Raw genomic sequence first — 13990 nt, forward strand, 5'->3', positions numbered from 1 at the left:
TTTCCATCACTGACAAATCCAGAGATCTTTCTGTCAAGGCTGAGGAAAAAAAAAATGTGCCTGCAGGTTAAGAAGCAAAATAACTCAGCCTAAAATCAAACATATTGAGGAAACATTAAAGCACTCACTCAGTATAGAAAACAGTAGTGTACATTATTAGTAATCAATAGACCTATACCTAAGGCTTCACCTTACACATCTAGTACACATTTTGAAGTTTTACAGGGAGAGAAATTGTTTAAAACAATGATTGGAGCAAGTATTGAACCAGACTCACAGATTTATTTTCGGGTAGCCCATTGTACCAGCCCACAAAATCCTTAGCAGAGTAAACCCCAGGCAGGCCTTCTCCTGGTATCCCCAGACTCCTGTTTCCTTCAGCTCCATAGCTCTGTGGAGACACATACAGTCACAAGCACCAGCACAGCAAAAGAACAGAGGCTTACTTACTGACCACCTTATCCACATAATATGAAAAACAAAAAAGGAGGACACTTAAATAAACCCTTTGAGTTAAAAAAATTGCTTTCAGAGAAATTAATTTCTACACAATTTAGTACAGAAAGACTGAGTGGACCTCTTCTGTCTTGAGCACTAGGTATGACTATCCCTGTTCTCTAATTTATTTTTGAATAATACACCCATCTATTTTCTAGATGCTTCTTCCAATTCAGGGTCAAGTGGGAGCTGAAGCCTATCCCAGCAAGCAACGGGGACAAGGTGGGATACATCCTGGGTAAGATGCCTGTCCATTACAGGGCAGACAGACACAGACACAGAATCACACACACTCATATCAGGTTCAGCTCTCCCAGAAGCTAATTAACCTACCAGTATGTTTTTGGACTTTGGGAAGAAACCTGAGCACCTGGAGGAAACCCAAGTGAACACAGGGAGACCATAATTATTAAATTAAAAAAAAAACTATTTCCTTAAAATTGTCAAATATGTCAGATGTATTCTTTAGCCACCCAACTGTATTTGAAGTGTGATTTTACAAATTTGTCAGTGCCGTATTTTAAAAATTTTCTGTTGACTTTTTATAAGCATCAGCTCTATCGGCATGCTATGGTGACCCTCTATCCTCCTACCATACACTACAAAGTTGCTGCTTTATCAAACTAAACTGCTTTCACTGGAAAATAGAAAACAGAATGAAATAAAACCCTCTGTCGATTCACAAAGCAGCACTGACAGCACAGAGCCAAAGCAGCAGTCATGTCGACTGGGCGAAACTGGGTTGGGTTACGTGGGAAAACATTTTATGACAGTCTGCAGTATGGTAAATGGGAATATCACAAAATGGGAGATTCACTTAACAAGATAGTTACAGAAGACCAAGGAAAGCGAAGGAGAGCAGTGAGTAGTGCAAGTGGGCGGCCAGATGTCAAGAATTTGGTAAGAACCACCAATCACACATGCATGCGTTTGAGAGTTTGGATTTCTTTGTGCAGGCAGAGAGGATTCACATGTTCAGTGCAGCATCTGTAAAAGCAAGATTAAATCCCCTCACAGAACTACCACTTTGCCTTAACATCTAAAAATGGACAGCAGTCAACCATGTTTCTGAACAGGGCACAGTTAGACAGAGTGGAGTTAAGATAGGAAGAGAAATCCTATAATTAATATAATATAATTGTTTGTTAACAAAATAAGTTCTGCACTGGCCATCTCTAACAATCAATTTCATATATGTTATAAAAACAACAGGAAAATTGTAGTACATTTTTTGTGCCTTAGACAGAAAGAGGTGAAACAACAGAGAAAGTGTAGGCTTGATCAAAAAATTATATTGTGAAAGAATCGAAACACTATGAAATAAGTAATTGTTGACTGATTTCAGTTGCACAGCTGTGAATTAAATGCTTTGTAGGCTGCAATATACAATGCTAGGCACAAAATAAAAAATAATAGTACAGCAGCTTTAGATGTTTCAGATGCAAATATACTAAAAATAAAGCAAACCAGCTTTAAAAAATGTAGCATAGTTCTAGCTTGCATAAATGCCTGCAGGTCATAAGACATTCAAATGGACCAAACTGCAATGTAATGAGTCTTCTCCTTTTTCCCCACGGAATGAAAATGGACTCACCAGTATGACAGCATGATATGCCCGTTTCAGTAAGTCCACTGTGATATCAGAGCCCACGGTCACATTCCCATAGAAACTGCAGCGCTCATGATGGGCTGTCTGAGTGAAGGTGTTGATCACATTCTGTATGACAAAGTGTAGAAAGTACAGTTCATGGGTTGCAGAAACAAGCATAAAACCCAGGCAAATAATCTTGCCAAAAGTGACAAATGTCACAGATTTCTTTCCAAGATCAGTTCAGTCGGGTGCTGTAGAAAATGACAAAACATGTATGAAGCTGTATTGTACAACAGACCTTTTCAAACCTCTGCGATAAACACAAACAATGGTTTCCAAACACTTTTCCATGCTTTTAAGCACAAAACCACAGCTAACCAATCCTTTTATCATTTAAAAAGAAGACAATTTGACTAGTAAAATATGTCATGATACCGATTAAAAAACCACCCACTTTTTCCTCTGCACAAGGCCACAGAACAAGCAATGGAGAAACTGCACAATAATTACTGGTAACAGGAAGATATGGCTCACTATGGATTCCCTACCCGATTTCATTACTCTAACTAGAGGTTAGCTATGCAAAACTGCAAGTAGTTACAGTTACTAATTAATTTCAAAGAATGCAAATGACTACAGTTACAATTTTTGGAAATGAATGGAGTGTGAAGCTTTTCCCCTTTAGGCACACAAGTCCTGCTGATTCATATCTCCCTCTGCAAGAGCTACCATTTTAATGTAAAACAGTGAATCTGCAACACTTCCTTCTTGCATTTGTATCAAATAAAAAAAAAAACTGCTTAATTTACAGAACTTCATATTCCTCAAACAAAATGTGATCTGTTAATATTTCCCTTCAGTACCTGTCTAAACAGAGCTACTATAGTTCCATACTACTGAAAAAATAATATTTGGGATATAATAAGACTTCATTTTTTGGCAAATAATCAGTTTGTGGCATAACCTGGACCAGAAATCTATAGGATGTTTAGCATATCCTGCAATGTATGCAGCATTTTGCTACATAAACAAATCAGCATTGCTGGAAATCGATTATACCTGGTTTTTAACCTTTGCAAAAACTCTGGGATTACAAAACACTTACAAATCCATATTTGCTACAGACATGACTTATTGAGATATCTGGGCAACATTTAACAGATTCTCTTAGTGATTAATTTATGACCAGCTGAGGTTCTACAGAACATTAGCAAAACCACCTAACCAGAAAGATCTATAAGTTACCAGTAACATTCTTAAAATAGGAATTGAAAAAAATCAACTAAATAAATTTATAAATAAATAAAACAGCATTAAGCACAGATCAAGCATTCATATACAGTGCCGTGAAAATGTATTTGCTCTATTATTGCATATTTGTCACACTGGATGTTTTCAAAATAAGTGAGGTTTATATCGAGCAGGTCTGGCTGTAATCAAGCCTGGCTGTGTTCAATCAGCTGGCTCTAAATTATCTCTTAAATTGGGTCGATTTAACTAGGGGGCAATTACTTTTTGCCGGTTGGTGTTGGATAACTTTGTTCATTAAATAAATTAAATAAGCCAAAAATAAAGGTATTATTTATTCACTCAGCTTCCCTTTATCTAATATTAGATTTTAGTTAACAACCAGAAAACAGTGTTAAACATTTGCATTAACAGAGGAAATCAGTAAGGGGGGCAAATACTTTTTCAGGGCACTGTATAATGCTTGGTACTTTGTGTAAGAAGGCCACGGTATTGCTGTCTCGGCTTGTATTTGTATTTGTATTTTTTTACTTCTAAATAGGGTGGCACGGAGGCATAGCTGTAAGCATTGCTGTTTCGAAGCGTTGGAGGCCTGGTCTTGCATAGGTTTCCTCAGGGTGCCCCGGTTTCCTCCCATAGCCCAAAGACATGCTTTTAGGCTAACTTATTTCCAGGAAAATTGACCCTGTGTGAGTGCGTGTTGTGTCTGTACAGTATGTGTCACGGTGTTTCCTGCCCGTTGCTTGCCAGGAGAGGCTCCGGCTCCCCTGCGACGCTGAATTGGAATAAAGCAGTTAGCTAATCATAACTTTTTAAACATCTTGTTTTCAGCACCAGTTGAATAGCTAGTTTGATCATTTATTTTAATCCTGTTACTAAAGCCATCATTGCTTCAGATTAGTATTTTCAGATGTGCAAGATTTACAGAAAGAGGATTTGCACATTCCTTTATTTATGGAACAAGTATAGGTTTTTTCCATGCTGAAAAGAGAAGAAAAGAAATGCAACGTTTTGGCTGTGGAGCCTTCTCTTTGTGTTTTTTTCTTTTCAGCATGGAATAAATCTTTACTTGTTCCTTTGCAGGCTATGCATGCTGACACAGCAACCTGCTTGAACTCCTTTATAACTGGTTTCACAGAATCCTCTTTATTCGAATCTGTACCGAGTGTTAAATTTGTCTGATAAAAAAACAAAAGCAAAACATTAGAAAATAATCCAAGAACTATTTGGATCAGGTCCTGTGACAACAGATGTGCTTTGTGATTTTGCAACATCCTTATTTCTTTTATACAGGGAAAAAATATCAATCACCTCTGTGATTTAGCTCTTTAAACTTTAGAATGTTACACCGTGCCAGAAAAACTCAGTCCTATTCCTGTTTCTGCCATATCTTATCCAAAATGGACAAAAGTAGAAGAACAGAATGTGACAATTTTAATACCCAAATGACGTGCTGTGAAGCATCTGCAGATTTCAGAGATGAGTTCTGTGGGAATGCAACACTTCAGAGAGAAATGACAGATGGTATGAGTTATATTTAATCCCACAGCATAACAATGGTAACGTTGGCTAATTTTCCATCTGCTGACTCAAACAATGTTAAGAAACTAGACATATTTAGAATGAAAGGTACTTACTATAGAAGACCTTTCTAAAAAAACACTACACTCTTCTGAGTAAATGCCTATGAGGCAAAGAGCTGGCATTTAACCAATGGTAAGAGGCATTTAAACACTCAGGTAGACTAACAAACAGGTGACAGGTAACAAAAAGCGTGTGAGAGGGAAAAAAAAAGATTACACAACATGTTACTTTTCTATTGTTTGAATGCACAACATCAGTGCTTTTAAAAGTTTATTATTCTAAAAATTGTTAAACTGACAAAGATCCTTATTTTCTTAAAAACATTTTCATGTTTTTCATGTTTCATGTTTTTCATTTCCCAAATTTATTACTGTCCATTGATCTTGTATATTATAAACAATACCACATGCATCAAGAATGCACTGTGCTGTAATGTCCTGTGGGGTAAAGTATTTATACCAACATGGATTATTATGACACAGCTATATTAACATTTTGGACCAGCTAATGACTAGATAAGATAAGATCACTTTACTGGCCATATACAATTTCTTGTATTAGGAATTTGTCTTTTTCGCATACCCCAACTTGCTCTCCATGAGACACACAGACAGGGAGAGAAGCTTGGGGTCAGAGTGCAGGGTCAGCCATTTATACAGCACCCCTGGAGCAGTTGGGGTTAAGGGCCTTGCTCAGGGGCCCAACGGAGTAGGATTCCTCTGCCGGCTATGCGGGATATGAACCGGCAACCTTCCAGCCTTAGCCACAGAGCCACCGCACTGTCACTACAGCAAGATGTCTCGCTCAAGTCAACTGCTTAGTGGCTCCACTATGCTTAGAGATCTATGCAGTTAACAGACGATAGGTTAGGTTGGGGGGTTCTGTAGAGTGTCCTCTACAACTATGCACCAATAAGAATTTTGTCGCAAAAGCTGACCTGGGGCACTGAGGTGGCCCAAGTTGTCTATAACAGAAGCTAGGAACAGAAATCTGGTACCAACCACAGCTCTAGAGCCCTATATACTGAACCTCTTCCCTTGAAGAAACATCTATAAAAGACACCCAATCAAGGTAATGAAATACTGTAGCAAGGTAAGAAGCGAGTGGTTGTCTCAACTAACAACAGGTTAGTATTCCAGGTGTCTGGTCAACGATAACCCTCAATTTCTGGAGTGGAAGAAGCAAGTCTATAGGAGCGAGTTCCACTCTCCTCGAGTCAGGGTAGCTTTGGACTGTAGCAGGCCTGGACTCAGGGAGTCTCTGTCTTTGTTAACGATAGTAAATAGTAGTTTATATTTTCTATGCTCTTTTATAATTGTGTCTGTTCATTGTGCCACCATTTCACTTCCAGGAAAACAAACCACGCCATGTCAATTTTTATTGCCGATGCAGGTATTTTACATTTGTGTCAGTTACTATTCGTTCACTAATTCAACAACTATGTGCATACCCTTATTTTTATATTATACATATTAAATATTATATATTTATCCTTTATGTTTTCTTATGTCCTGAATTTATTGTCAAAACCTATGTCCTTAGTGTTTTACAAATGAAGGCCTTTAATCAGCCTTGAAACTGATAAGGGTGTTTATTCAGCCTTCCCCTCTCTATCATGATGGAACATTTCAGAAATATTCCAATATTAAAAAAATATATATTCCTGTTCCTTTCAAGGAAAAATCTATAACTTTAAAGCACATTGGTCCCATGTCCAATCTATCCAAGATGAATTCAGTACAGTAGTATCGTCCCGGGAATTTGATAAAATGTTGATATGAATACCAGAAAAGGGAAGTTGCATTACTATAGGTATAGGACAACTCAACATACAGAATCTAATCAAAGTTTAAGATTCTAATAGTTTGCTAGCCAGTTACTGTCTTCAAATTGCAATGAATTTCTTTAATTGAAATTAAAGCAACAAGAAAAAACTTTGATTTTATTCTAGTTGGATTCCTACAAAATCTACTTACTGTAGCTTGAAGTAAGTTTTTGACATTTAGTAGCTTTCATATTAAATAAATTAAGGTCAATGCCCTACGTGGAAATACAGGTTTTCATATGAAAAATGGTAAGCTCCAATTTGACAATAACTCCTTAACCACACAGTCAAACCTGTTCTGCAAAGTGAAACGCAGAGGAGTGCTATTTGGCTATTTCATCATTGTTCCAAAGCTTCCAGCTATGACTTAAAACATAAAATGTTTTGTGGTGCATAAGAAGGGGAATTCACTAACCTTATCCCTAGACTTCTGTTCAAGAGATTTGGGGTTTTTTGTTTTAAATGGAAAAAAAAACACATCTTAATGATTAAATGCAGCATTAAAAACACCAGCTTTCTGCACAGTTTCTATAAAGTTAATCATGAATGCGTGACTCTCTAAATGTGGAACAGTTATAAGAATTTCTATTTTCCTGACTATGGTGTTTAGATCTACAGATGAGTGCAATCTTCAATTTTAAACCTTTAAAGGAGCAGCTGATGTCATTAGTTCCAACGTTTTTTTTTAAATTGTTAATAATCTAAAGAATGTATATTTGGAAAAAAATGTGAGTGTAGTCTTTTACCTTGGAAATAAAATACTGTATATACTACACCTGACCCAGAGCAGCACTGAAAAGATTAATAGAAAAAGCACAAAACAGTAACATATTACACTTATAGTAAGTGAGGAGACAAAATTTCACACCACATAAAATTAAGTTTTCAGACTTTCAGCATTCAGGACTGTGGCTGTTGAAAATGAAGCTGCATTTGTGTTTTCATCTACTACTATGTGGAATGAAGTCTTTAGGTTTAAATAGTCAATGACTATATTGCTGGAAAGGGTGATGAATACTGTAATAACAAACACTGTAACTGGTTCCATTAAGAAATGTAGTGCTCAGTTGAAACCAAAATAAGAAGATGCTGCCTATATTCAAGACACAGGTTGCAGATTTCTGCCTCTCCTCGTCATTAACAAACCACACTAATGCACCTGCAGGACTGACAGAGAGGTGGACAGACTGACCTTTACTTCAGGATGGTCAGGTGCCACTCCAAAGCGCACAAGACCAAATGGTACAGGCAGCTTCTCATAAATATCCACTTGGAGGCTCTGGTGATTCTGCAGCATAAGGAGGACATTACATCAGTATAGTCTTCTTTTTTCCCCAAAACTATTTATTCTAGTAGTTCTTCTGGTATAGAAATATATTTAAAAATATAGAAATATATTTGCTTCTAAGCAAAACCTTCTTTTGCAGCCTACATTACATATAGAATCTTGCTGCTCCGCTCTGCAAAAAACCTTAGGGAAATTATTACAGTTCTGCCCTTCTTGCTTTTGGTATTATCAATATTAAAACAATAATTATGGTAGTAATAAATTGCCAACATTGCCAAAAAGCAAGGGCAACTCCTGGAGGACTTGTGTGTCTACAGGTTTTCATTTCAACTCAGGTTTTAACTAACTCAACCAACTGGTTTTTGGCTTAAGAGGATCAATATAAGAGCTCCTTCCAGTTCTCCAGGTACTGCTATTTTAAGCAGACCTTGAATACCTGCAAAAACACAGTAGATAGCACACTCTGCAGATGTTTGGTAATGGTCCTCATTAAAAAACAGAATAAACTGATCTCCCATCTGAAGTCAATCTGACACAGGATCTGGCCCAATTTCATCCCTCCTGTGCTTGGGGCTGTACAATTAAAATCTGTTTGTATAAAATTACTTTAATAAGATAATTATCCACCAATCATGAAACAAACTAGGGGGTTAAAAATCGAATCAATATAAAAATCAAATATCCGGTCTGGTCAAAAATCTGCTGTACAAGCAAATTTATGAACGTTAACTACTATACACCTACCACTGTCAGGGAGTACTGAGCATAATATGGCATGTGTTTTCTTTGCATCTTGGTGATGGTGGTAAAGTTGTAAACTAAGTGGCAGACTTCAAAAGGAGAAATATTTACAATAAATGACATGAAACGCAAAGACACAAGTACTATTACAGATATCTATAGAAGTTTCTTCATTGAGCCATCGAGTTTCAGGTGGGTGGAGTATTAGTTCACAGTGTCAATTCTCAATACATAGCCCGGTAACTGTCACCATGGCTGTCCCGTTGCCAAATGATGACCTTCACCACCCACTGAAGCTAAGCAGGTGTGAGCCTGGTCAGTACCTGGATGGGAGACCTCCTGGGAAAAACTAAGGTTGCTGCTGGAAGAGGTGTTAGTGGGGCCAGCAGGGGGCGCTCACCCTGTGGTCCATGTGGGTCCTAACGCCCCAGTATAGTGACGGGGACTCTATACTGTAAACAGGCGCCGTCCTTCAGATGAGACGTAAAACCGAGGTCCTGACTCTCTGTGGTCATTAAAAATCCCAGGGCGTTTCTCGAAAAGAGTAGGGGTGTAACCCTGGCGTCCTGGCCAAATTTCCCATTGGCCCTTACCAATCATGGCCTCCTAATAATCCCCATCTAGGAATTGGCTACATTACTCTGCTCTCCTCCCCACTGATAGCTGATGTGTGGTGAGCATTCTGGCGCACTATGGCTGCCGTCGCATCATCCAGGTGGATGCTGCATATTGGTGGTGGTGGAGGGGAGTCCCCATTACCTGTAAAAGCGCTTTGAGTGGAGTGTCCAGAAAAGCGCTATATAAGTGTAAGCAATTATTATTATTATTATTCACCTCCTAGAGCTGCCTTCCTCCTCAGTGCAGCAAAATGAAGTTCTCTGAGGTTAGTGAAGACAACAAGGTTCAAGAGGCTTTGCAGGAATGGCCCCAGCACTAACATTATCTTACTACAAGGACATCCACGTACCATTAGAATGGAACACTTTTGAAACATAATTGGTGGACAATGCTCTATTTATTGATTAATTATGAAGAATATAAATAATTTTGCTGTGTTTTCCACATTTCTATTTTTGTTGACTAACAGCAACTTGGTTTTTCCACTTGTCCTTGAGCTTCACATTTAGCTGATACATCTTACACTTTCATTCTTATGCAAAAGAACAAGCAAAGGTTAATTCCACACTGAAAAGAAGAAACACTATTTTTGTGCATAAAAATAATCTAAAGAGTTTTAGTTTTGCACCTACTAAGCCTGTTTTGGAAAATACCATTTTCATGTCTTGCTCCGAACTGGCTTGTGTGTTTACAGGTTATGGTACAGTTTCCTATTGTTTTTTCTGTAGCTTTCCAAACTTCTAATGAAGGGGCTGGTTTTGGAGAATCAGCCATAGGAAACAACACATTTCAAAAAATTCTAATAGTACTTCTGAAATGACTTTAATAAAAAAAAAAAGGTGCAGTGTAGGATTCAAGAATGTGGTTTTAGAGATAAAAGCTTTAATAAACTTGCATAAGGAAACGCTAACTGAAGAGTTCCTGTAACATTAAACCAGTGAGAAGCTTTACAGCGCTTCATGTGTGCATTTCACACGTAATGAGTAAGTACTGTTCCTGTTGAGGTGAGATTAGCTGAGTCCAGCAAAACAGCAACCCACAAGAAGCAAAAAAAAATGAAATTACCACTTTCTGTACATTTCTGTAGCCTCTGGGATAGTGAAATGATCATATCTAAAGCAGAAGAGCTTTTGTACCTGCACTGGTTGATATCACATAAATGTGCTGCTATTTCCTGTCTGAGGTGTCTGTTCTGCAGCACCAGGTCAAGTAAGTATTTTTAACTTGAGAAGAATGTCTCAAAGGTCATAGCAAACAAGCTTTTCTCTAGAGCTCATATCAATTATAAAACAAAAAAGAGCCTGTATCATATATTTAAAGCAGCAAAGGATAGTTGTAGTTGATATAGTTGTGATAGATGCCCTCCGGTAGTTTTCAAGTATTTGTACAAAAACACTTAAATAAGCCACTCATAAGATTCTTGCAGTATATGCAGCACTTGTTTTTCGCAAAAGATTTGGTCAGGAGTGTATGATATTAAAAAATCTGAAAATCTAGAAGAGATCTGTCTGGTTTCTTCAAAAGAACACAGCATTGACCTCAGATGTACCGTGGTGCACGGTGAAGGATTGTAAAACTAATTTTACTGTATGTCAACTGGTAGAAAAATGGCTGCTCTAAAATAAAAGCAGGTGCTTAAAAACATAACCCTGTGCTACTGGAGAATGATTACCTTGTAAAAGCAGCAGCTAAATGAAGGCTGAATAAAAGATAAAGACAGAATTCTACAAACTTATTTTATTTACTTTATTTTACTTAATTTATCAAATGAAAAATTGAATTAATAATAATTAATGACAACTACTGTATATAGCGTTTATCATTCCAAAAGATCTCAAAGTGCTTTCCACATATAGGAGAGGACACATTTTATCCAACACTGAAATCCACCTGCAAAAAAACTTTATAAAAAAACTACCTGTGTAATTTACTTTCTGACTTGTTATTTAGTGTTTAATCAATTACTAGAAAACTAATAAAGCCCCCACAGCACAGCAGTTAAAAACATTTCAGGTTATTATAACCTGCATACTTGGGGTCAGAATCTAATGAAAAAGACTAAATGATGCCATATTTTCAATACCATCTTTATCTTTACACCTATGTGTATTATCATTTTTTCAAAGTTGTCCAAAATGTAGACTGCATGAGACATAATGGCCTGTAAAGCCTGAAATATACTACTATATGCTAGTAGTTTTCTTATCTAAAATCAGTGGTTCACTTCGCTGTTATGTGACATGTAACAGCACATAAAAACTGTCACCATGGTAACACTCACCTTGAGCAGGTGCTGCGCAGTGTAAAATCCGGCAGGCCCACTGCCCACTATACAAACCTTGGGCTGATGAACAGCTGTGGAGGCCACTCTTCGAGTACCTAGATAACCGAGAGAACAAACAGAAACAATTCTTAAGTATCCTCTTCCAAAAACAATCCTTGGTCTCATTCAAAATAAAACGAGCCACTCTGTCCTTTGGAGGGCAGGGCGAGGTGAAGGTGGAAGCAATGCAGTGTGTAGTATGTGAAGATCCCACTGCAAGTGTTTGGGGGACACCTTCCCAATGAAGCTGCAAAGCTGTACACAACCTTGCAATAATCAGTGGTAGAGTACAACAACCTAGCTCACCCTACGAGTGTTGAATTGGGATCATACGGGGTAAACATGAAAGCCGCACAGTGGAAGGAGGACTGGGTGCAAGATGTTATCTCCCAAGCACTGCGCAACAGGAAAATTGCTTCAATTTGACGATTGAAACTCACAAGAAGTATTACCTGCACCGCACACCATCATCCCTCCTCTACCACCTGACCTTGTTCAAAAATATCTGTGCACACAATTTTCCCAGCCATTGACAGACAAGGAATCGGCCATCAATAAAGCTGAAACTAACACTGGATTCATCAGAGAAAGAGAGAAAATGAACAGGCTCGGACTGGCAAGTGAGGATGCCCTATTTCACCAGCAGGCTGGGTTTCAAGCCAATAAATGCCCGCATATTGGTAATCAATTATGGGTCAGTTCACTCGTGCATTCTTGATTTATGCGGAATCATCAAGTTAAAACATTTGTATACTTATTGAGAGTGTGCACAAAACGGATTCCAACGCGGTTTCTCCCAGTACCTTCAAGATTCTCCCTTTCCTTACCGGACCCATGAACATTTGTCACTTCCACTTCATAAACCCAAATCTCAACTGTGTCACAGCAACCACTAATACCGCAGCATTAAATATTTAAATGGATCATGGTACCGCGAAAGAACAGTCGTTCCAATACAAGGCTTTTACAGGTGATCCCTCCCAATTCATCTATCGTTAATCTCGCTGACAACGTCTAAAAAGATCTATAAACAGCCACAGTCAACATGTTTACTGCTTTTGCAATCGTGGCCTTAAAATATTAAAAAAATGCAATGACAAACTCGTGGAAAGAATAACCTTGAAGAGACTGGGAGAATGGAGACACACATTATTTGGGGAGAGTCGAAACTGATGATTAGTTAAAATCATTTGTTCCCAGCTGAGAGAACAAATGGGAAAAAAAAGGAATCGCACTTTTTCCAGAATTACTAAACGTAATTTCAACCTACTAACATCAATAATCAGATGTCTGAGACCTAATGTTGCACAATTCACACTGAAGTCCTGCTTCAAATACTTGATCTTCTCATGTTATTTTTTCCTGCAACGTCACTAATTACACGATATAAAACGAAAGTAAAACGACATTCATCAGTTACTTTAAACTTAAATATTGATTCAGAGTTTTTCACGTCTCTATACAGGACTACAGGCTTCCAGTAAACGATTAAAGTAAACTTTTTATAAAGGATGCTTAAAAAACAAATCGACTCATGAATTTGACACTTACTGTGAAAACGGGACCTTCCATGAAGAAATTTACACGCCTTCAGGAACGATACTCTTCTGCAGGTGTTCATAATGGACTCCCAATGATGCACTGTTCTTTATTATTTATATTGTGAAATATCACTTTTTATATCGGTAAACTTGAAGAAAACCCTAAATACACGTCCGCTGTTTTAGCTGGTGCATTCCAGTTCAAAGACTGCAAAAATAATTGGATTTCGTGAATCAAAACACAAATCTTCTAACGTTAATCTTCTTTCAAAAATCCACCTTTGTACTTCGGCATTAGTTCGCTGCGGTCCGGACAGCAGTCCACTGTTCAGTATGGTACATTTCAATGACTTGTTTCATTTAGTTCAAATGAAAAAAAAAAGCATTAGCATTGCATGTTATGCTTACACCTCCTATGAACGGAAAGGTAGCATATTCTTGTTAAAAAAAAGCTGTCAGTGCAATTTATTGTGCTTATACATTGTTAAAAAATGAGGAACTGTTTAATAACATTTTAATAATGTAAACCTTTGGCTGTATTCAAGACTAAGGTGCAATACTATTTACATGGAAAAATGCTTAAATTGTTCTCGAGATATTATGCATCCTATTCGCAAAATGTTTTAAAATCGAATAAATTAAAATTCATCTGGCATCCCAAGACACAACATGCAAACTTTGCGTGGGTAAAGACCACTCTAGCTACACTACACACGTTACTTCCTACACGATA

The 13990-nt window shown here is 37.6% G+C and overlaps 1 protein-coding gene across 2 annotated transcripts in view; it reads right to left on the reverse strand.

The window, feature by feature from the left end:
- The window catches only part of fdxr (ferredoxin reductase), a 30329-nt gene extending 16342 nt beyond the window's left edge, over window positions 1-13987 (reverse strand). The window contains exons 1-5 of one of the 2 annotated variants that reach the window (XM_088928287.1): window positions 13268-13987; window positions 11675-11772; window positions 7939-8034; window positions 2093-2215; window positions 278-391 (exon numbers count right to left, since the gene is read on the reverse strand). In XM_088928287.1, the coding sequence (XP_088784413.1) occupies window positions 278-391; window positions 2093-2215; window positions 7939-8034; window positions 11675-11772; window positions 13268-13337 (501 nt within the window). In that variant the 5' untranslated portion in view covers window positions 13338-13987. The remainder of the gene's footprint in view (window positions 1-277; window positions 392-2092; window positions 2216-7938; window positions 8035-11674; window positions 11773-13267) is intronic. The other variant, XM_088928288.1, reaches the window with a different exon arrangement.
- Between the last annotated feature and the right edge of the window lie 3 nt (window positions 13988-13990).

The sequence above is a fragment of the Atractosteus spatula genome, chromosome 11 (assembly GCF_055471065.1).
Source record: "Atractosteus spatula isolate fAtrSpa1 chromosome 11, fAtrSpa1.hap1, whole genome shotgun sequence".
NCBI lineage: Eukaryota > Metazoa > Chordata > Actinopteri > Semionotiformes > Lepisosteidae > Atractosteus > Atractosteus spatula.